General features: G+C 30.8%; 2 protein-coding genes across 4 annotated transcripts; both read left to right on the plus strand.

Moving 5' to 3' along the window:
- The first annotated feature begins 241 nt into the window (after positions 1–241).
- LOC114168578 (GATA transcription factor 11-like) lies at positions 242–6,971 on the plus strand. 3 transcript variants are annotated; one of them, XM_028053461.2, is made up of 3 exons: positions 242–424; positions 777–1,042; positions 6,148–6,971. In XM_028053461.2, the coding sequence occupies exons 2-3, from the start codon at positions 788–790 to the stop codon at positions 6,745–6,747; spliced, it is 855 nt and encodes a 284-aa protein (XP_027909262.1). In that variant the 5' UTR covers positions 242–424; positions 777–787; the 3' UTR covers positions 6,748–6,971. The 3 variants fall into 3 exon arrangements, with proteins under 3 accessions (XP_027909262.1, XP_027909264.1, XP_027909263.1); XM_028053463.2 differs by having other exon boundaries at positions 787–1,042; XM_028053462.2 differs by having other exon boundaries at positions 242–1,042.
- Positions 6,972–21,211: 14,240 nt separating this feature from the next.
- Positions 21,212–24,480, plus strand: LOC114169685 (auxin response factor 18-like). The gene is made up of 4 exons (XM_028054947.2): positions 21,212–22,535; positions 22,751–23,607; positions 23,742–23,807; positions 23,998–24,480. The coding sequence occupies exons 1-4, from the start codon at positions 21,465–21,467 to the stop codon at positions 24,077–24,079; spliced, it is 2,076 nt and encodes a 691-aa protein (XP_027910748.1). The 5' UTR covers positions 21,212–21,464; the 3' UTR covers positions 24,080–24,480.
- The last annotated feature ends 737 nt before the right edge of the window (positions 24,481–25,217 follow it).

The raw sequence follows: 25,217 nt of genomic DNA on the forward strand, positions 1-25,217 counted from the left end.
GCTCCTGACATGTATACGATGTATCTTTTTATGTTCTTATATAGAATAAATATTTATTATAATACACAAACTAAAATACTAATTTATCCGACCAATATAGAATTGAAGGTTAAGGTAACTATTTTGAAAGAAAAAAAAAATGCAGTTAAGTAGGATAAACTAGAGAGGATATATATATATATATATATATATATATATATATATATATATATATATATATATATGAGATAATTGAAAGAAAAAGAGAGAGAGAGAGAGAGAGAAAAAGAAAGAAATAGAGATAAGGGCTTCCGCATGGTAGCGCCACCGCCGTATAAAAGAAAAAGAAAACACACAGAGATTCCAAGGAATCTACTCAATCTGTTGTGTTCAGTTTCAGTTGAGTAGTGCCAATATTACCCGTTCTCTCTCTCTCTCTGTCACCGTGAGTCTCTTCTCTTTTCCCTTCCCAATCACCTTCTTCCCTCTCTCTCTTCACCTCTTCATTTTCTGCTCCATTTCAGTGTATTCATTTTCATATTTTTCACAATAATCTTAACGGCCTACAATGTTCGAGCACCTCATTGTTTACAAGGCAACCTACGTGACCGTTCCCTAGCTGCCTATCATTATGTTTCTTTCACGTATCTTGAGTTTAACCTGTACCTGTTTTTTTTTTTTTTCCTTTGTACGATAATGTCATTATGCTTGTCGAAAAATAATAATAACAGTAATCATATTTTTTAATTACTCAACCAATAATAATGGATGTTTGGTTTCTAATGTTTGTTTTGGAGGTGTTACAAGCATGAAGGACTGGTTGTTTTTTGACAAAAACTTCAATGGTTTGTCGAACGACATACTCGATGATGTCATGGACATCGAGCTTTTCGATTTCCCCCTCGAAGACGTGGAAACTGATGATGGTGCGGAACAAGATTGGAATGCTCACTTCAAATTCCTTGAAGAGCCTTCACTGGGAATTTTTCCTGTACAACCGTCTCAGCACTGTGCTCATACTCAAAATGAGAATGTGAAAGTGGAAAGAGGTTTCTCTGTTTCTGTGAGTTTCTTCCCCTCGCTTACGCTCCATGAATTTATGCCTCTGTCATGTTTCCCTTTGCCAGAGGGAAATTCAGTTTTATAGTATCCGATAAATCTGTCATGTTTCCCATTGCAAGTGGAACAACAATGGATTTAGGGTAGATTTCAATACTAATTTCAAATTTCAATTTAGGTTTAACTCAACCTCACCAAACCAGTAGTTGTATCACTGGTCAATGTTAAATTAAAGCACTGCAATGGGGTGTATTGTATCATGAATTAACAATTTCTTAAATTCCTTCATGTTTGTTGTATTCTACTTATGTTGTCGTATCCGTAGTGTTCAAGCCATAGTTATTAGAATTGTTAGAATCTTGTGGATCCTATAGATATACTAATTGATGATATTAGAATCAAATGATGATATTAAGTTAATTAGGTTGATTCTGTATTTATGTTTGGTAATTGAATATTGTGATTATATTCTCTCGCCTATAAATTGATATTGAAAAGCTCATAGGTGTAAACTTTTTTAGAAATGGTTTTTGTTGTTCAATTTGTGTGTTTCCTTTTTTTCTGTTTCACGTAATTCATGTCGGAAACCCTGTTCATGTTGCCAACACTATTCATGTCGAAAGTATGGTTCATGCTGGAATTTTTTGCTATCCTCTAACTTGAAAAGGATTGCTTTGAACAAAAGAAAATTTTTATTCAATTCAATGATTTCAAGTAGTACTTCGATCTCTATGTATAAAGAACTCTAACCTTGAAGTAAACATTACAAAGAGATTTTTAGAATCTTCTAACAAGTTCTAACAATACACTTAATATCCTAATGTAGCTTATTAACAACATATTTTTCCAAGTCAACATTTCCTCTCTAGCTAGTGAATGAATATCTATCATTGGCAGTTTGCATGTGAGATCATAAAATCCTTCCGTGGGAAGATTTTCGTAAATAGATTTGTTAACTGAAGCTCATATGGGACATAAGAAGTGATGACAAGGCCATTATCTAGTTTTTCTTTAATAAATTGTTGATTTATCTCTAGTTCTTGGCCCTATTGTGTTGAACAAAATTGTGAGCAATGCTAATAACTGATTTATTACCTCAATAAAGAGTAATAGACTCTTAATGTGTTTTAAGATCATTCAAAATAATTCTTAGCCATAATAATACCACATCTCATTTGTCATAGCTTGGAATTCAGCCTCTGTACTAGACCTTACAACAACGTTTTGTTTCTTACTTCTCCAAGTCACAAAATTTTCACCTAAGAACATGCAATATAAGATGGATTTCCTATCTATGACAGGCCCTACATAATTTGCATAAATGTATACTTCCAATAGCCCTCTTCATGGACTTGTCTTCCGATACTGAAAGGTTATGTACAAAGATTATGTACATAGCCTGTCAATGTCTCTCTCTTGGATCATGCATCAATAGAGGTCAAATGCCTATAGATCTCAAAACGAGTATATGTGTTATTTCCTTTCAATTTGTAGGCATTTGATCTCTATTGATGTCCCCTTTGAGATAGTTCCAACTTTTTGGGTCTGCACAATCTGTATCCTAGACTTCTTCTGTTAACACTTTGTTAGACAACAACTCTATAATCTTGTGAAAAAACTTTATTCACCTCTTGTGTTGTTGTTATTCATACAATACATTATATTTATAGATCCACATTTCTTCACCATTGTACTCTCAACGGCTATAAACGGCAAACTCATTAACTACCTAGACTCCAACGGCTAGTGCATTAACCACTCACAACGGCTAGTGCATTAACCACTCACAACGGCTAGTTTCTTACAACGGCTAGTTACCCATAATGGTTAACACATTTAAGTTTATTAAAAACCCAACAAAACTCCCCCATAAACTTAAATGCTTCTTTTATTCTCAATCTTCGTTCCTTTATTCTTCATCACGGCTTCCAACGTGCAATAACTCTTCTCACATTGTGCTTGTCCCTTTCATGACTTGCCTTTCACTTTATTTATGGTTGACTTGTAATTCGCTTTCCCTATAACTAACTTGTTCTCTGTTCTCTCAGTTTTTGCATCCTTACTGGCAAACTTGTTCTTCTCTTTGGCCGACTTGTTACTCATTGGGTTCTTTGTCTTTGTGGTCGATTTGTCGTTAACTGAGTTCTTATCAATAGGCCGACTTCCTTTTGAAAGATTAGACCACACCCACATATTGTTGTGCTCAATCTCCTCAATCTTCTCATCCATTTCAAGTCGCCACTTCTCATCTTGCACTTCCAGTGCAGCTCTCAGATCCTTCTCAACTTATAACTGTTCTTACAAACTTGAAACATCTTCTTCAAATTCCAAGTGCCGCTTTTGCAAAGCCCGTTTCCTTCTCTCTACGCTTTCTTGTAGAATTAAATTGTCTCTAACCTCCTTTTCAATACTCTGTTGCAAGTCTCCTTTTGCAATCTCTAACCTTTGGATTAGAAGCTTTTCTTCTTCAAATTCTGAGCTATTCAAGCTTTTCACGCGCTCCACCGAGCTATCTGAGTAATCTACGCTACTCGACTGTCTTGTCGAGTTATCAACTATACTCAGTCTTCTTGCTGAATTCTCCATGTTATTCGGTCTTCTTGCTGAGTTCTCCACTTGCTTATGCTCGGCCCCTGAGCTACGCACCATCATCAACAATGTCGCTTCTTCTTTTCCTTCTTCTGTGAGGTTAATCGTCTCTTCATTTCTACTTTCAGATCTACAATCTTTGGCAAAATGTCCAGACTTACCACAACTGAAACACTTGCCCGAGTAGCACTCCTTTACATAGTGACCATACTTGCCACACTTGAAGCACTCAACATTTGAGTTGCTTGGTTGACCTCCTCTCCATGGACCTCGTCCTCTTCCGTGCCAATTTTGTTGACCAGATTGTTCTTTCTCTTCTTGTCCTCGTTTTCTACCACCAGGACCGCTTCTTATACCTCCTCAATATCGTCCTCTACCTTGAGTGTTCTGAGCTTTCTCATCTTTAATTGACATCTTTGTTTGGAGTAATTGATCAAGTGGCTCAACCTTCTTCTTCTTCTTCCGTTGCTCATGCGTCTCAAGGGACCCGACAAGCTCTTCAACTGTGAGCATTGACAAGTCCTTGGACTCTTCAATTGCGCACACCACGTTCTCAAAGTCATCCGTTAGAGACCTCAAAATCTTTTCCACAACTCGGCTAGCGGGCAACGTCTCTCCATTTCTACTAAGTTGATTCGTCACAGTTTCAACCCGAGTAATGTACTCGGCTACTCCTTCTGTCTCCTTCATCTTCATGCTCTCCAATTTGCCTATAAGTGTTTGAAGTCGCATCTGCTTCACTCGGTCATCTCCCTTATACGCCTTCTCCAAAATATCTCACGCTTCTTTTGAAGATTTGGCACTTGCAATCTTCTCAAAGCCAGACTCGTCCACAGCACAGCTTGGTACAGGATGTACAAAGCTGCCTTATCCTTCACACGTGCGTCTTTCAGCACTTTCAACTGGACATTTGACCAACCTGTAGTGTTGGTTGGTTCATCGAAACCATCTTCAACCACCTCCCAATTTTCTTGGGATCCAAGAAGGGCCTTCATTTTAAGACTCCAATTGTCATAGTTGACAACCTTTGTCAACTTAGGCAGGGAAATACTATTTATAAGACTGGCCATCTCACAGTCTCTAGCTCTCTTTTTTCCTCAAACACTTAGGTCTCTAGCTCTCTTTTCTCAAACACTCAAACTCTCTAGCTCTCTCTTTTTTCCACTCAGACACTCAAGTTAACTAGCTCTTGATACCACTTTTTTAGCACTTTGTTAGACAAAAACTCTATAATCTTGTGAAAAAACTTTATTCACCTCTTGTGTTGTTGTTATTCATACAATACATTATATTTATAGACCCACATTTCCTCACCATTGTACTCTCATCGGCTATAAACGGCTAACTCATTAACTACCTAGACTCCAATGGCTAGTGCATTAACCACTCACAACGGCTAGTTTCTTACAACGGTTAGTTACCCATAATGGTTAACACATTTAAGTTTATTAAAAACCCAACATCTCCTTCCACACCTGCCTCTATTTCACTCCACTTTTGTTCTCTAGAGGAGTCTTCATCCCCTCCAATCTTCTCCACCATTGCAGGTGTATCAATTTTACACTCATCCTCTACTACTGCCACCTAGCACCAACTTCACAAACTCATCTTTTGCGCTGACTCCTTCACCCCTTCCTCCAATCCCAACTCCTGAAAACAAAATTCCTATTGCTCTTCAAAAGGGTATATGTTTTACTCGTAATGCTTCTCTGCCAAAATGTCCTCTGTGAGACTATTTGATCCATTGTTGCCATTTGTCATTAGCCTCTATTAGTTGAGCATAATGAATGTCTTTCTATTTCTACATGGTGATATGCTCGAGGAAGTCTACATGGATCAATCACCTTTCTTTGTTGCTCGGTGGCACTCTTCTGGTTTTATATGTTGATTGCAAAATTCTTTATATTACTCAAGCAATCCTCCAAAGCATGGTTCTGCAGATTTAGTATTGTGATTCAACAGTTTGGTGTGACGCAGAGAAAAGTCTAACCACTTTGTCTTCTTTTGTCACTCAATTGCTAATTGCACATATCTGGTTCTTTATGTTGATAAATAATATTGTCAACATAGGTAGTGATCATATTGGTATCGCACTAGTGAAGGAGCATCCTTTCAGGCATTTCCAAACAAAAGATTAGCAAACTAAAATATCTATTTGAGATAGATGTTGCATAGTTTAAAAACAATCTTAATGGTTTGTTGTTGTTCAAAATCATGAACTTATCTTGTATGCATACTATTCAGCTATTAGTTTTACTGTAACTGTGGAAGAGAGTTGGTTTTACTGACAGGTCCTTTTCTGTTCCATTATAGTATTTCCTTTGTGCTATGGCACCTGATAATTTAGTAGCACACAAATGTAAATGCCGGAAGATATTACCTCATGCTCTTATCTCATTACTTAAAACAAGAACTAATGCTGAATTCTTATCCTGTTTTTGTACACAAACACATTAACTGGTTGTGAATCTGATTGGTTTTATCCTTTTGGTGGATTCGATTGTGTTTTCTCAAAAACAGACAGCAAAGAAAGCGGGTCCTACATACAACAAAAATGTTCCTATCCAGAAAGATTTGCACCAATTTCAAAGTAACAGCCCAGTTTCTGTCTTTGAAAGCAGTAGCAGTAGTTCTTGTGTTGAGAACTCTAACTTGGAGTTACCTGTTATCCCAACAAAGCGTCCACGAAGCAAACGCAGGCCTCTCTCAAACATCACCCTGCTATACTCCATTCCTTTCATCTTTACTTCACCGGCGTTTCAAAAATCAGATTTTGAAACACACCCATTTGAGAAATTTTCAAACGTGGTAAGAAAGCAGAGGAAAAAGAACATTCCCATGGTAGGTAACAAAACTGAGATGAAGAGATCCTCATCAGAGGAATTCGTTGCAGTCAGAAAATGCTCGCATTGTGAGGTGACAAAGACACCGCAATGGAGAGAGGGACCAATGGGTCCAAAGACCCTATGCAACGCTTGTGGAGTTCGTTACCGCTCTGGCAGGCTCTTTGCTGAATACCGTCCTGCAGCTAGCCCCACTTTTGTAGCATCATTGCACTCTAACTCCCACAAGAAGGTCTTAGAAATTAGGAACAGAGACACCCATGTCACAGTTAGATAAACCTTCTTGGACATTCTCTTAGGATAGTGTTTTGTTAGGACATCCTTTGTTATTGTTCTCTTTTTATGGTTTAATCTTAATGTTGCATTGCTTTTAGCAAATTAGCGTAATTTGTTTCATGTAAAAAATTGGTTGGAAGTGGCTTCACTGCATGCTAGGCTTCAGGGAGACTGTGTTGAAAATTCTGAGATAATTGAATAAAAGGCCTAACTTTGATGTTGTTCCTTTTGTTTGTAAAATGTTTTGGCTTAGATGATGAAAACAGTTGAGTAGATGTAAATGATTTGTTGTTTCGTTATAGCTATGTAGAGGAGAATTCATTTTGAAAAGAACTTAGGATTCGTTAAAACAAACAAATCAGTTGACTTACAGAAACCCAAGTCTCAAATATTTTAGCTTTGTATGTAAATATAAATTTTGAGAAAAAAATATAAATTACCGATCAATTTCTTACTTCAAACTAATTTAAGTAATTTTCGTATAAGGTGAGAATTAGTTGAAAATGTTTTATAAATAGAAACTGTTGCATTAATATTTATAGTCCAAGGAAGCTTTAATGATCATGGATATGCTTTAAGCTATCGCTTCCTACACCACACAATTAATAACTGCACCCCCCACTTTAACATAACCTTCCAACAGTGCAGCACACACTGCTGTCACCACTTTCATTATCACCGCCACCGTAGAAAAATTAGAAAAATGGGAGAATGCTATACAGGAAAAACAGAAAAATTTAAAAAAAAAATTGTTTCTGATAAGTTTTTTTTCATAATGTATTCTATGTAAGGATGATATGGAAAACTCGTTCCACAATGTATTATTTATATATATATATATATATAATACATTTTGCTCCAAAAATTTTATTCTAAATTTTTCTTTCAAAATTTCCAGAAGATATCCAAATTTCCAAAATATATTCCAAGTCACATTTTCAGATAAGAAAATGGTCATTTTAAAAACTTGTGGGGTGCAGAAAATAAAAGCCTGTGCCTTTATGCGTATCCAAAACTATGGACCTTTTTAAAAGCAGCCCATTATCTGCTTCACAGAAAATCGAAGATACTTTTATCTAAAGAACTAAAATAACAATAATAATAATGTAAAAATACTTTACACTTTGAATTCATTATTTATTTTCTCTTATAGCACTAAGATTATAGGCAACCGGTAGTGGTGAATGGTGATGGGTAAGCAGTGAAGAAAAGTTAAAGATTTTGAATTGTGTTGTTTTTTGTTTGATGTTCCATTTATAGGAAATAACCGTGAATTGCAATGTCCCCATGTACTCTGAATTAAGGAGGTACCCTAAATGCAAACCCTAACCTATGAAACCAAAGCACATGCATCTTCTCCATCTCCATCTCCACAACTTTCTATTTTCAGACACCAACATTCTCCCTCCATTACACTTATTATGCCTACACACCCTACTCTATTATTCATTTCTCTTCAACTTCCATCTTTACTTTCTTACTCATCATATCAACCATTAATGTCCCTTCTGCTTCGTTACCAACATTACTCCATTTTCTTTTCTTTGGATCGTGACCATGTAGGAATCACAAAAACTATAACCAAATCTGTAATAACTTCTCACAAAAACTACAAGCTTTTCCATAAATCTTTGGAACTATAAGTGAAAATCATAAAAGTTAGAATGCTAAGTAGAAAATATAGTTATATGGATGGGAAAAAAAATTGGGATTCTTCTTCTGTTACAATTCAGTATGTAGGGTCACTAATAAATATTGGGACTAATATAGTATATGAATTAGGATGCAAAATTTTGTTTTTGGTTACAATGATGTCTCATGACAAAGACATATTTTGCCAGGTTATATGAAAAGGAGGAGCTATATTACTATAATAATCTAATTATTTTTATTTAATATTAATGACTTTATTTTTTTATTTAATAAAGAAATAGCTTTTATTATAACTATTAAAAAAATTATTTATTAAGAAAAGTTAAATTTTATTTTTGTGTATAATATATGTTTTCATTTTTCTCGTGTTTCTCTATGAAAACAAGGAAATAATTAGAACGCATACAGAAATTGACTTTTTCATCATATTCAACTTCTATACAATATATACTACCATTTAAAATATTAATTAAAGTGTTAAACTTCGACCTAACATGTGATATAAACAAATCGAAGATGATATAATAATGTGTATGCACCTTACACATATACCAAACATTTTCTGCAAATAAAAGATGAAGAAAGGAACAGAGGAAGGTTCATTATAATTTTGCACATGAAGATGAATGTTAATTATTACCTACTTATATAGCTGCCTATTATTACCACCGATGCATCTACTATCACATCAATCTCACACTCATTCATCACTCGTTAACACTATCATTAACAAACTAATTACACTTCATATCATAGATAAAAAGTTATTAATAAAATATTTTAAATCTAATTCAATTTTACAAATTTGGTCCGTAAAATAAAATTTATAATTTATTTATATATTATTTAATTGACTTATTTCTAGAATTTTTAATAAGAATATTCAAATATTAATATTTAAAATGGTTAAATATATTTTTGTCCCTCATGTTTTAATGAAATTTGGAATTAGTCTATTTTTAAAATTTTTGACCAATTTAATCTTTCATCTTTAAAAATATGTGAATTTAGTCCTTTTAACCAAATTTTTGTTAAGTTTATCTGATGTTTCAAGTGCATTTCATGATAGTATTTGAATTATTTACACCATTTGACACATTTTCGCTTTAACGTTAATTCAAATATTATCATAAAATGTGTTTAAAATTTTAAATAAACTTAACAAAATTTGGTAGGAATTAGAAATTCACGCATTTCTAAAGATAAAAAACTAAATTGGTATAAAGTTTCAAAAGTGACTAATTTCAAAATTTATTGAAACTTTAATGACAAAAACATATTTAATCCTATTTAAAATTCATAAAATCAAATGAGAAAAGATTGGTTCCATTGAATTGGTTGTTGAAATAAATGGATTAAGTTTGAGTATAGAAAAGGGTAATGTACTAATAATAGAGGATAGTGGCAGTAGTAGTAGGGTGTGTGTGACATTGGTGCATGTGTGAATCCAACCCGTGACAAAGAGAACACAACGACAGAGATTCCTTGCATGCACCTAAGAGAGAGAGAAAAAGAAAAGAAAAGGTGTTTGTGTGTGTCACTATCCTAACCCTAATAACCCTAACCCTAACCCTAATCCTAATTTAAATCCAATCGAACAACATGCAGTGGGGCCCACATGTTACGTATGGTATCGATGGGAACGAGGAAGAAGAAGAAGAGGTTGACACACCTAGGATGGCATCATAGCATAGCACATAGATTGGGGTTACTTGTCTCTAGCTGTCACATTTGTACCATTCTTCATCACTCATTCACCTTTTTTCCCCACTTCTCATTCATATATCTTAAACGCAACACAACAACAACGTTTTTCAAATAAAGCCAAACACTTGTTCAACTTGGATATCCCGGTCGTTAATTACTTCATCTCGTTGCAACTAATCTAGTTTCCACTTCAAAAAGTAAATGTTGACTTTGGTTTAGTAACAGTAACCCTTGGTGTTAACACATGAAAAAATAAATCATGCTTTGTGTTGAAAAAGGAAACAAATGTTTGTTTACGATGAATTGTTGCTGTCAGAGTGAGTGTGTGTGTTTAGGGTTTTGAAAACGAGCGTGGTTGTTTTCTGCAGTGTCACAGAGAAGCACATATGGCAAACCTTTCAGTTCATTTGTCAATTTCTTGGGACCCAATTCCTCAAATGGTAACATTTATTGCATAATTTCCCTCTACCAAAATCTCTTTTTATCAACTTTTTTTCTCTTTCTTTTATGTTTTTTATTTCCTCACAGTGCTTCGGTTAAATACATTCAAGAAGTGGGGAAAGCTAATTAATATTATATAGTTGTCATGTAATAATAGAGATATGATGTGGAATTTATAAATCAATTTTCATGTTTTCAACTCAATTTATTTTTGTGTAGTTAATTATGCTCTTCTGTGTCATAATAGTTACGGTTTTAATTTATAAATAGTTAAATTAGTAACTTTTTTTGGGTTTCTTGAATGACATTTATTTATTTTAGGGTTAAATATGTTTTTAGTCCCTTAACTTTCAATGAATTTTGGAATTAGTCCATTTCGAAACTTTGGACCAATTTGGTCCTTCATTTTTTGAAATACATGGATTTAGTCCTTTTAATCAAATTTTGTGAAGTTTATTTGACATTTCAAGCACGTTTCATAATAGTATTTGACTTAACATTAAAGTAAAAATGTGTCAAATAGTATAAACAACTCAAATACAATCTTAAAATATGTATGAAACACTAAATAAACTTAACAAAATTTGATTAAAAGGACTAAATCCACGTATTTCGAAAGATGAAGGACTAAATTGGTTCAAAGTTTCGAAATGGACTAATTTCAAAATTGACTGAAAGTTCAGGGACCAAAAACATATTTAACCCTTTATTTTATTAAATAAATATCACAATCTATACTGAAATAAAGCATAAATTTGAAATTCTATACTTTTTTTTACCTGGTTAAAAAAATAATACCCTCCTCAACTAGAAGCTTTTTTTCATGGCTAAAATGAACTTCAACTTGATGACCTTATCTCCATTTTTCCGAAGTAACGAATTAAAGTGACTAGTTTGGCAAGTCAAATCATTTTGTCACTCATTGAAAACACTCTTAGCAACAGACAAAAAACTGAAAAAAAAAATTATATATATATATATATATATATATATAAATTTGTTCATTTTTTTGGAATAAAAGGAGGCGTCTATTCTGTACCAACCGGAAGGGACCATAATATACATATATAAAACAGCAAAACAAAAGACAAAGCAGCCAGCAATTCCAAAAGCACAGTGAAAAGAAAGGCACAATAACTATTACTTATATAACTAATAATGATTAAATTTTTTAAACTAGCTAAATATATTATTTTTTAGGTTAAATATGTTTTTTTCTTAAGATTAAGTCAATTTTGGAATTAGTCTTTTCTCAAAATTTTATACTAATTTAGTCTTTTATTTTTAAAAATACGTGAATTTAGTCATTCTTACCAAATTTTGTTAAGTTTATTTGACATTTTAAACGTATTTTATGATAATATTTGAGTTAACATTGAAGCGTAAATGTGTCAAACGATATAAATAATTTAAATACTATCATAAAATACGCTTGAAACATCATATAAACTTAACAAAATTTGGTTAAAAGGACTACATTCACTAAAACTTGAGGGACAAAAATATTTTTTAATTAAATTAATTAGAAATGATTCTTCTATAATTATGTTAATCAAATTTTTATAATTAAAATTAGTAAATATTTTGTAATTATACATACTTTTATGAGATTATCATGTGTATAAATATCCATTAATATCTAATGTATAATAAGACACACATTCATTCTTATTTTTTCTTACGTAAACGAGTCCTTAAGTTCATGTTCATAACCATAACCCTTGGTTGAGTTAAAGAAAAGAATGAGATTATTGGTTAAAATATTTAACTTTTATATTTATTTTTCTTTGAGCATTGATCATTTGATCTTTGGCTCTTAATTGTCTGGATGGTGTGTGTCGGTAGCAAGTTGATTTGTTTTGGTTTTGGTGTTTGGTTATTGATTTGATATTGATACTGTGATATGTATCTTCCTTTACACATACACGCATGCACAAACATGCATTAAACTCTTTGTGAAAGACATGTATTCATCATAAATGGATCTAATTGAAAGTAAAGACAATGTCGTTTCACCTAAACCCCATCATGCACCCATCACTTTTGCTACTATACACTTCTATCTACCTCTTCCTTTTTCTGCATAATTATATACACTCCTTTTTTTTCGCTTTCTTTTACATTTTTTTTGTGCCATCAAAACTATATATAAACTAACATCAATATCAATCATACTTAACAACTCAATCTTAAATGCATAATAATATTTATATCAGTTTTAATGTATTATAAAAAATATAAATTAGCTTCTAAATATCATAATTTATTAAACAATTCAAACAAATCTCCATTGCAAAATGTCTCTTTTCTGCATAAAATTATATTATATGTGATCACAACTAAACAATATGATATGGCAAGATAATACATTCAGACACATAAGAGTCACATAAATAAATTAAAACAAGAAATTAATCGTGGGAATTCAATTGAAAAATTCAAATTTGTTGAATACTCAATATACTATAAAATTTGATTATGAGCTCGATTAAAATTTTATAAATTTATCAGAAACTTAAAATATATTTAACCTTTTAATTTTGTTAATAAACAAATCTTGATGTCAATATTGGATTAGTGTCAATTAAGTTGATAATTAAGTCGATGTTAATAAAGTTTATTTAATGTTTGATGCTAATAAAGTTGGCTAATGTTGGTAATAGAGTTTATTGACTATGCTAGTTGTTTTCTTTTTTTAAAAAATTATATATATTGATATCAATGTCATATTAGTGTAAAATTAATTTTAAAAAAAAATAGGGTTAGTATTAGTTAAGGTAATGCTACTCTTATTTATTTTTAGTGTTTATATTTATTTAAATCGATGTTAACTTATGTAATATAAATTCTTACATTTTCATGATGACAAATAGGAACCATAGACTATTTTTAATCTAAAGGCCTATATATGTAAAAATGACAAATTTTCTCACTCATGATTTTCATCTTGCACTTTTTGTATAATATTCTCACATTTATCTTCATTCATTTTCAAAAACCTTTCATACTCATTTCTTTCACCCAAACTAATTTATTTTATCTACACGCATGTTCTTTATCCATAGTCTTTTCCTCATTTCCTTCATTCACACTTTTCTCTTCGTATGTATTATTTACATCCATCTTCTTCACCCACTAGAGTTTTTTTTATCGTTTGTATTCTATTTTGTTGAATAAAAAGGTATTGTACGATAAACTTTTCTTTTTCAAAATTATTGTCATTAGCCTCAATCAAACCAATACAAAATAAATTAATACTAATAACATTTGTTATTTAGCATTAAAATAAAAATACATTATATCGACTTAGTCAACACTAAACTTTTAATTAAAAAGTAATGATGAATTATTGTTGGTTTAACCGACACTACTTAGAGTCAGTCTTGAGAAGTTAACACTAATGAATTAGTATCCATGATTTTAATATAACAAGTAGTTCAATACATACCCAATATTACTAGCTAATTAGTGTAGACTTTTACTTATTATGATCAATATTTGATCAACCTAATGTTATATATCGTACGATCTGGTATCCAGGAAAGTTTAAACTAAGACAACATAATTTTAAAAATTGAGACTATACAAAATTCCAAAGAAACCAATTAACTCGGTCGAAAATTATCAAGTAAGGTCGAGAAATGTTAGGAAAAGTCAAAACTAACTGAGCTTAGTTAGTTATATATATGATCTCAGTAACTAATCAACCAACTTGCATCTAAAACTAATTATCATGTCTATGCAATAGCAAAATAAAGATGGATAACATGAGTCATCGTCACTCCATGAAGAGAAAATTCCATTAAAAATAGTGAAAATAAACAATTATCCCAACTATTTATATCACTTATACTACATAATTGTTATCCAGAAAAATAATTAATTGAACGTTAAAGTATTTTTTCAGACTCACGTTCCTTTTGAAACCAAAATCTCTAAAACCAAAACCTCAAGATCGAGACTTCCAAAATTAACATTTATCAAAATAAACCAATGACTCTCAACTAACACAAGTATAAGTTACAAAAGAAAACATGATTTTATATAAATTATATCGATCAAGAAAAAAAAAAATATATATATATATATATATATAACAAAAAAACACATGGATGACATAAACTAAGATATTTTTGACATAAGTATATACCTTATTTGATATTTTTATACATTGGTGTAATGGGTTTAATGTAAACTTGTTTTCTCATCGTAATAATAGGTGGTTAAGGACAAATATAAACTAAAAAAAAATTCTCAATTGGTCTAGATACCAAAACTTGTGTTTTTTTTTTTTTTTTGAGTTTTCTTTTGTTATTTTTTTAACAAAACTAGATAAGAAAGAAAGTTATCTCACTTTTGAATTTCTTTTCTTGCCAATCAGACAGAGTGAAATTAGTGGGCAATAACATAGAAAAAAAAAAACATAAGATAAAGTTTTGTTGTTCCCTCTTTATGATCAGAAAAAGGGTAATGGAAAGTGCGAAGTGGGCATGAGGATGCCGTTTTATTAGCACATAACTCACCAACTACACAAAACCTAACTTCAACTTGCGGATGTCCCCATCTTCCTTCTTCTTACTCCTTTATTTCTAACATCTTCTTTACCATTCATCACCAAAACAAAGAGAGAGAAAAAGAAAAAAATAATAATAAGAAGAAAAATCGCAACAAACGACAAAGGAATGTGCTTGGATTTTTATTTGTAAATATAAAAGTTTTGGTAGGGTCTATTTCTTTAAATTTGACAATTTGAAAAAGATAAATTAAGAACAAACATCATTGACCACGATTAAATTATGTATTTAAATTGAATTTAGTTATAAGGTTTATGATAAAGCATATATACATATAATCACAGGCTGACCTTAGTGTTAGTAAGGGGGCATGGCTCCCCTAGTTTTTTTTTTTTTTTTTTTTAATTATATGCTATTTATATTATATTGATATAAATTAAATTAGCTAAATTCTATTTTCTTTTATAAAATATTAGTATAAATATAGACATTGTGTCGTATGTACGTATTGTATTATATATATATATATATATATATATATATATATATATATATATATATATATATATATAATATTATATTATATTAGTAGGTGATGATATGGTAATATCATTTGGTTAATATATAAGATAAATTTATATTTATTAAAAATAAAGTGGAATAAAGAGAGAAAATAAGAGAAAATAATTGAATAAAAAAGAATAAGAAAATAGTTGTTAAAATATTTTGATAGAAAACATGTAAAAATAACTGTTACTTTTTAAAATAAATAAATAATTATATTCTAAATGGTAAATTAGAAATAAGTAATGGTGGACACAAGAGTGAATCGTCTTTATATATAGTTATAGATGAAATTTAATGTAAAAAAATAATAAAACATAAAATTAAATATAATGAAAAATAAATAAATTTATTAAGATGTTTTTTATATTCTTTTTCATTGTCTTTGAATTTTTCACATATTCTCACTCTCACATGTTTTCTTTTGTTTATGAAGAAATATGTGAAACTTAGACACAAACTCATACTTTCTATTATTGTTTCTTATATGTTATATTCCATTTTTGAAGATAAAAGGAATAACTTTATTTGTTTCACTTAATAGTGAAATATTAGTTTAATAAACTTTTTGTTGATTTATTTTTTATGAATATAGAATGAAAAGTTATCTCCTATATGTTTTTGCATGACTTTTTTAATTGTGACTTGATTATCATAATTTTTTCTTTTTAAATTTAAGTCTCTCAAATTCTTATTACATTTTGATAAAAAAAAATTAAACTAAAAAAAGTATATAGATAAAGAATAAAAAAATAGATTCATTTTTAAACAAAGATATAAGGAAGATACACGTGAAAATAAAAATAAAACAAATTTCACTTCTTTTCATATTTTGAATTCTTTACCTATTTTGAAAGATGATACTAAAAATTTAATTGTCGAATAATTACATATGTAGGTGAGGGTTTATATTACCTCTTTCAAACATATATAAATTTGTATTATATTATTTTGGTCCCTCAAACACTTATACTCAAGATCCGCTACTATATATAATTAATTTTAACATTATAACTTTTACATTCGATTTTTAATTAATCTACATAGAAAGCGGACATATTTTTTATATTTTCATCTAAATATAAATTATTGAAATAATTTCATTAATTTTATATATTTTTTATGAAATTTATCTAAAAGGTTTTTCATTTTATTAAGGTGTAAAAACGACAAATCACAATTTTATTTAGATTTGTAAAACATGAGTTTTGTATCGAGGAACTAATTTAATGTTGGGATATTATATTGTCAAAAGAAATTGTGGTAAAGAATAGAAGGTGATTGTATTGTGTTTAAATTTACTTTAAAGTGTATCGCCGAATTGACTTTCATAGCGTGAAATAATACAAGCTAGTATGGAAATAGTAACAGTGCAAAGCTCAAAATGAGTTTTGAAAAATAATTAGGTTATCTTTTTCACTTTTTTCAACCAATGTTTGGTGCCCAAATCAAATTTATTACCTATTAAAACAGACATATATAACTGGATCTGGATCCATCAAAATCAATTTTTGTTTTTTAAAATGATATGTGCCCAAGTTTGGAAAAATCAATTATAAATAATGATCTTTTTATTAAACATGTTAACAAATTATTAGAGTGTATTTAAATTCATTACAAGAAGGATAAATAGTCAATGACATCGAATTTGAATGGTATGTATATGTGATTCTAAAATAATAGACATTAATTTATAAGTTTTGGATTTTGGACCTAATGTAATAGGCTATATTAATTTATTATTAATTTTTAATTAAAGTAATTTAACATTTTATTTCATTAGTATATTTTTATTTTACAATTTATTTTAGTCATCAATAAATAAAATTTATTTTTAATATTAATTTAGTTTGTATCAGTGATGCCAATTATGCTAATTATTGTATTTTAAAAGTAATTTGTTTAACTTATAACATTTTCATCTTCATCAAACAACATAAAAAAAATACAAAAAATTGTTTTAAATGAATGAGATCAATATGATTAAAGGAGATTAGAAGAAGAGTGTGAATGAAAATGAATATGAATAAAGGAGATGAATGTATATAAAAAAGATGAGTGTGAGAAAATTTATAAGTGTGAATGAAATAGATGATAATGAGGAGATTTATATAAAAAGTGAAAAAAATAAATTGCTAATATAATTTTTGTTATCGTTAAATTTGGACATGTGAATTAAAAATAATACACTTTTTATAATAATTATCTCAAAAAGTACACAAATTCAAAACATATAAATTATCAATTAGCGTCCATTTAGTTGATATTTATTTTGCTAAATATTAAAAATATATTATATTAGTGTTAGTCTAATAAATGTTAATTTAAATAAATAATAAAATAAATAAAATCACCTATTACACTAAAATAAATACAAATATTAAAAATAAATAAAATTAAGTCAATTAAATAAATGTAAATCTTGTTTATTTTTAATATTTAAATATTCATACCAATAGTTTGACCATAGAAACAACAATAAAAAAATATAAAGCGAAAATAAGTCTTCTCGCCAAAAATTTAGCAGATGCAACAACAATAATAAATAAGAGTAATAATTACACAAAAAAAAGACAAAATAAGACATTAATATTTTTAACATTCTCAAACACAAACCGGTCAATCAAACTCTATAATGATGAAAAATAAATATAAAAGAGTTAAATCAAATGCACAAATAAATATTTATAACTAATCAATAAACCAAAACAATGATGTTTTCAAATTTAAGAAACAAAAGAAGAGAATTCTTATATTATATTAGTTTAGCTTTGTTTACCATTGTCATTGTTTATTTTAAAATATTTCATTACATTTAATTTTGTAAACTAAACTTACAAAAACAACGAGATAATTTTTTAGGAAACTGATTTTATAAATAAAATGTTAATCTATAATCATAATTTTAGAATAAAATGTCACTAAATTGAGTTTACTTTTCGAATTAAGTTTAGAGTATTATTAAAAATCAAGCATAGCCTTGATTTTATTTTAAAGCTTATTAAATTTGGATGTGAAATTACAAGTTATATTTATTTCAAACTTTGATATATTTTGATTCATAAACTTAAAAGATAAATAGATATAGTCTTTTAAATCTAATGACATCAATTTTAATTTTTTTGTATATATTAAATGATGTTCAAAACTGGTATTTAAACAAAAACATGTTAAATGGTATAAACAACTAAAACTTTAATCTAAAACATCAATTAACACGTTAAAAGAATATTCATACAGTTGGGTTAGAAAAACTATATTTATTAATTTTTAAGTTTGAGTACCAAATTATATCAAAGTTTGGAATGGCAGCGAATTCCAACTTTTAAACCAACTTTATAAACTAAAAACATATTCAACTATTTATTTTATTGAATGATTTCATAATTTATATTTGAAATAATGTAATTAAAATGTTTTTTATCAAATAAAACTATATTAAATATGAAGATACATGAATATAATTTATTTAAGAATCAATGATAAATATTTATGATTAGATTTTTACTCTTCGTGATAACATTGTTTGGATTGAACAAATATATCTTTAATAAGAGATAACATATAAAAATTAAGTACAACTTGGATTAACAACGTGTTATTTTATTTAAAATATGTAAAAAGAAATATGACGTAAATTTAATTTTTTTAATGAATACGGAATGACAAGAGAATGTGTTATGATAAGATAAAATCATGATTATGCCCTGCTATTTAAGTGAAAAAATCCATATTTATTGCCCCAAAATAAATTATTTCACATTCTCATATTTATGTGTTTGTTTTTGAAACAATTAATAAGTTTTGGGTAGCCAAGAAATAGGTTTGATAACCAATTCCTTATCTTTCTTTGAATTAAACTTGGAAGACTCCAAACAAAGAACAAAACAAAACCAGCTTGTGTTTGTGCTTTGTGTAACGAATCTCATTACCAAATCTCTTAGAAGTGGTGAATAATTAGAAACTTTATATATTCTAATACTATTTTCTTTTACAACTTCTCTTATCATCAACAACTCGTTTAAATGTCTTCTTATTGATTTGAATACTTTAAAAAGTTAAATAAAGATAACTTTTTCATCTAAAACATCTTTATTCTTCTAACATTTCAATATTGGTAATACATTTATTCAAAACTAGTTATGAATCATGATGAGACGAAATAATTTTTCTACAACCCCCATTTGCTTTGAAATTAATTTACACGTAGTAAGACATTAATTTATAAATAAAATAAAAGTGCATATTTCATTCAAAATAAAAGAGATAAATACATAATCTAAGAACGAAAAAAATATAACTTATTCATTTCTATTTTCATGCAAATTGGTTTAATTTTTATTTTGATGTTAAGAAATTATATTGGATGATTGTATTAATAAGAATGATATTGGATTATTCCACATGAAAAAGTTACAAAATAAACCCACATAACTTATTAAAAATGACACAATATTTGCAAACTTCAATGCATTTAATTATCGGGATTTAATTTATTAAAATTTTCTTTCACAAAATTTGGTGTGCTCTCCTTTCTCATAAATTTGAACTAAATAAAACTACACTAGTACTGATTAATACATTTGACATATATTTTCAAAATATTTATACAACTTGGATATATTTCAATTCTCACGTGTAAAGTTAAACTACTACAAATTAAAATCACATCATTTATTGCATTTTATATAAAAATCGTATAAAATTTGTTGTGTCTTTTTTCATTATATTTATTTCAGTAATATTTTATTTAGTGTTTTTACTATGTTACCGTAATTGTAACACTATTTATGAAAAACTATTTATTCATTTTTAAATTATTTTAAAAATCTTCCTCAAGAAGAGTTTTGTCAGCTGACTTATAACCTTTTATTTTAATAAATATTTTACGTTTGTATTTTTTGTTAAGAGATTAAAGACGCTTATTTTTAAAATACAAAGTTGAGTAAGTTTTGTCTCTCACATGCTGCAGATTTTTTTTTTTGCTATCTAAATAATTTCTTAAGATTTATTAAATTCTACCTGCTAATAAATAAAACTACACAAGATTTCCTTACTATTTATTTTCATTACTTTAATATTTTTTACTATAATAAACAAAATTTATTAACGAGAATAACATTATATAGTTCACTATAAATTAAAGGAAAACTGTATAAAAACATTTTTCAAACTAAATTGACAAAAATTGAACGTGTGTAAAAAGTACCTAGAAAATATGTACTAACCTAATCTTAAAAGTTAAAAAAAAAAAAAAAACTTAATTGATTTTGAAAAAAAAAGTTGTGACAAAAACATTTTCCGAATTAATAACTGTCCATCCATGCCACCCAGTACAGTGGAAAATTCAAACTTTACCAACACTCACTAAAAACTCGCGATATTTTCCGCCATAATAGCGGTTATACCACCATCCCCTATTTATCACGTCATAGACTCATAATAATTGCCATAACCTAAAATAAAATATTAAATTTCCTTTCGCTTTCACATTCTTATTTATTAAAAAGCAATTAATAATTAATAAACATGAATTTTTGGCTGGCCAAGAAGTCGGTTTGGTCGTTTGTTTCGTTCATAATAGCTTCCGAAGAGTGTCTCTGTGTCTGTCTTCTGTGTTGTAGTGAGAGAAAATAAATAAATAAAGAGAGAGAAACAACATAGAAGAGGAAGAGGAAGAACTTCTTTTTTCTTTCACTGAGATCTGAACCAACAAAACAAAACAAGAGTTTAGTGTTTGTTCTCTGTGATGAAGCACGTTACCGATTCTGGCCACGATATTTGTGTCTGAACTTTAACGTTGTCTTTGAAGAGATTGTTCTTTTGTTTCTGCGTTTCGATGAAGGAGGGAGAGAAGGTATTGGATCCGCAGCTATGGCACGCGTGTGCTGGTGGCATGGTTCAGATGCCGAAGGTGAACTCCAAAGTCTTCTACTTCCCACAGGGTCATGCGGAACACGCCCACACCAACATTGATCTCAGGGTTCCGCCACACATTCTCTGCAACGTCGAAGCGGTGAAGTTCATGGCGGACCCAGAAACCGACGAGGTCTTCGCCAAACTGAGTCTGGTTCCTCTCAGAAACTCGGAACTCGGTCCCGACTCGGAGGGGGGTGCTGACGTGGCGGAGGCATCGGAGAAGCCCGCGTCTTTCGCGAAGACTCTGACGCAGTCGGACGCCAACAATGGTGGCGGGTTTTCGGTGCCACGGTACTGCGCGGAGACGATTTTTCCGCGGCTGGACTACTCGGCGGAGCCGCCGGTGCAGACGGTGGTGGCGAAGGACGTGCAAGGGGAGACGTGGAGGTTCCGGCACATATACCGAGGGACGCCACGTCGGCACTTGCTGACGACTGGGTGGAGCAGTTTCGTGAACCAGAAGAAACTGGTGGCCGGGGATTCTGTGGTGTTTCTGAGGTCCGAGAATGGAGAGTTGTGTGTCGGGATTCGGAGGGCAAAGAAGGGAATTGGGTTTGAGGTGTGGAACTCTGCTTCTGGTTCAGGGTCTGGAAGTATCGGTGGAAGTGGGAATTGTGGGATTGGTCCTTACGGGCCTTTCTCTTTTTTCCTGAGAGAGGAGAACAAGAGTTTAAGGAATGGTGGTGGTGGTGGTGGTGGTAGTGGCAGGGCCAAAGTAAGGCCTGAAGCTGTTGTTGAAGCAGTGACACTGGCTGCTGCCAACAAACCTTTTGAGGTTGTTTACTATCCAAGAGCCAGTACTCCTGAGTTTTGCATCAAGGCTTCTTCTGTGAGGGCTGCTATGAGGATTCAGTGGTGTTCTGGGATGAGGTTCAAGATGGCCTTTGAGACCGAGGATGCTTCCAGAATAAGTTGGTTCATGGGAACCATTGCTTCTGTTCAGGTTCTTGACCCCATTCGCTGGCCTAATTCCCCTTGGAGGCTTCTTCAGGTACTCTCTCCCTCCATAGATCCAGACTCCATTTCATTTTGCTCTGGTTTTACCAGTAACTTTTTTGAAGTTCTCATGTTTGTTATTGATTATAGAAATTAGATTGTTTGTGTACTTTGCAATCTCCATTGCAATCATATATATGGTGGATGAGTTTGGTTGAAGATTATATTGTGGAAAGTTGATTGATGATGTTGCCACTGTAATCCCTGCAGGTAACTTGGGATGAGCCAGATTTACTGCAAAATGTGAAGCGTGTTAGCCCGTGGTTGGTTGAATTGGTGTCAAACTTGCCAGTGATAAATTTCACACCTTTCTCTCCACCGAGAAAGAAGCTGCGGTTTCCGCAGCAGCCGGAGTTCCCCCTTGATGTTCAATTTCCAATACCACCGTTTTCAGGGAACCAGCTCGGGCCTAACCACCCCTTGTGTGGTTTTTCAGACAACGCTCCTGCAGGCATACAGGGAGCCAGGCATGCTCAAATTGGAACATCACTCTCAGATCTCCACCTTAACAGTAAACTGCAGCTGGGGTTGCTTCCATCTAATATCCAGCAACATGGATTCTATAGTGGGATTTCAAGTGGTAACACCACCAACCATGATAAGAGCAAAGAAAGCTTGTCACACTTGCTCACCATAGGCAAATCTACCAAGAGTTTGGAGAAATCTGATGATGTTAAGAAACATCAGTTTTTGCTTTTTGGTCAGCCGATACTCACTGAGCAACAGATTTCTAGAGATGTGTTGTCTCGTGCCAAAAAATCATCGGATGATGTCAAAGACAAAGAGAAGTGCTTTCTGGATGATTCCCAACCTTCACTCTTTTCATCAGGGAAAGCCTCTGCTGCTGAATTCTCTTGGCAACTTGGCTTGGACACTGGTCATTGTAAAGTTTTCTTGGAGTCAGAAGATGTTGGAAGGACCTTAGACCTATCACGGCTTGGTTCTTACGAAGAACTCTATAGAAGACTTTCCTACATGTTTGGAGTTGAAAGATCTGAGATTCCAAATTATGTGTTTTACTATGATGCTAAAGGTGCTGTTAAGCAAACCGGAGAAGAACCCTTCAGGTATCATTTTCGTTTTCTCTTATTTTTTTTCATCTCGGCCTCAATTAACCAAATATGACAGTTCTTCCATGACTTGTACCCTTCGGATGCACGTTTTTATCTTATTTTGTTTGTCTCTCGTGATCTTATTGCAGTGACTTCATGAAAACAGCGAAAAGGTTGACAATTCTGACTGATTCAGGCAGCAAAAACGTTACAAGGTAAGAAAGAGAAAGATATTGGTCTTGTTACACATTTATCTTCATATTTGTGGATAGCTAGCTACATGTTTTGATCTTTCTTCTCAGACAAACGAAAACAAGAATCATGACACTTTTGCACAGAATCATTCACATTCATATTATTCATATTATGTATGTCTAATATCTTTGTTGGAAATGTATTGTGCAGGGCCTTTATTACAGGAACTCGGAATGGTGAACATGGACTTGATGCATCAAATAAAACAGGCCCTCTGAGCATATTTGCTTAAAAAATGCTGTATCATGCATCTGAGACATTGCTGAGATCTGAGTAGTGGTGCTGTGTGGAAGGACAGTCTTAACTCTGTTCACCTCTGCAAAAAAGACTGAATCTTTTATCGAGGTTACTAATGTACCTAAAAACAAATATTTTGTAAGGTTGGCATTTGTTGTTTTTTTTTTTTTTTGAAGTGTACAAATAATGATGGTGTTATGATGGTCAACTATTATTGTAATAATCAAAACCAAGATTTGGACCCCATTTGCCAAGTTGCTTTTTTTTTTCATTGTGGTCTCACATGCTGGTTTCTACGTGTGTCCACGTCAGCATTTGTGCATAAATGGAAGAAAAGTAATAATGGGGTGTTTGATGAGTGGAGATGCATGTTAACGCGTGAGCCATTGTTGATAATGTCTGCCAATATTTAATGAGTCATTAGAATTTAACGAGGATTGATGATGACTCGTCTTGTATCAGTCTTTTTGCTCCATTTGCTCCCACCGTGAACCAACTACTTCTTACTAGATAAGATGCATGTATGTATGTATCCTTCTCCTTTTTATTTTTTGAGTCATTCTTATATAGAAATCAGAAGGATAAAAGTGATAATTAATTCAGCTTATTTTAAGAAACAAAAATGACTTCTTTCTGTCAACTTTATTGAAAAGCTTAGAGGAAATTATGTCGTAAAGGTAAATAGATGTCTAAACATGCACTTCACATTTATCTGAGAAAAAAGTTGATGAAAATTGAATTCGTGCAATCATGGAAATTATAATGTAGGATTAAATATGTTTTTTTTTTCTTCGAGTTTTAATGAAATATAAAATTAGTTTCTTTTTAAAAAAATTTATCAATTTAGTCATTTATCTTTAAAAATGTGTGAATATAATCTTTTTAACCAAATTTTGTTAAATTTATCTGATGTTTCAAACATATTTCATGATAGTATTTGAATTGTTTACACCGTTTGACATATTTTCGCTTGTTAACTCAAATATTATAATAAAATAGGTTTAAATGTCAATAAACTTAAAAAAATATTGGTAAGAATAACTAAATTTACACGTTTATAAATATGAAAGACTAAATTTGTATAAAATTTTGAAGAGATACTAATTCTAAAATTCACTGAAACTTGAGGGACA

The sequence above is a fragment of the Vigna unguiculata genome, chromosome 11 (assembly GCF_037176805.1).
Source record: "Vigna unguiculata cultivar grain cowpea cultivar isolate G323 ecotype 2 chromosome 11, ASM3717680v1, whole genome shotgun sequence".
In the NCBI taxonomy this organism is placed as follows: Eukaryota; Viridiplantae; Streptophyta; class Magnoliopsida; order Fabales; family Fabaceae; genus Vigna; species Vigna unguiculata.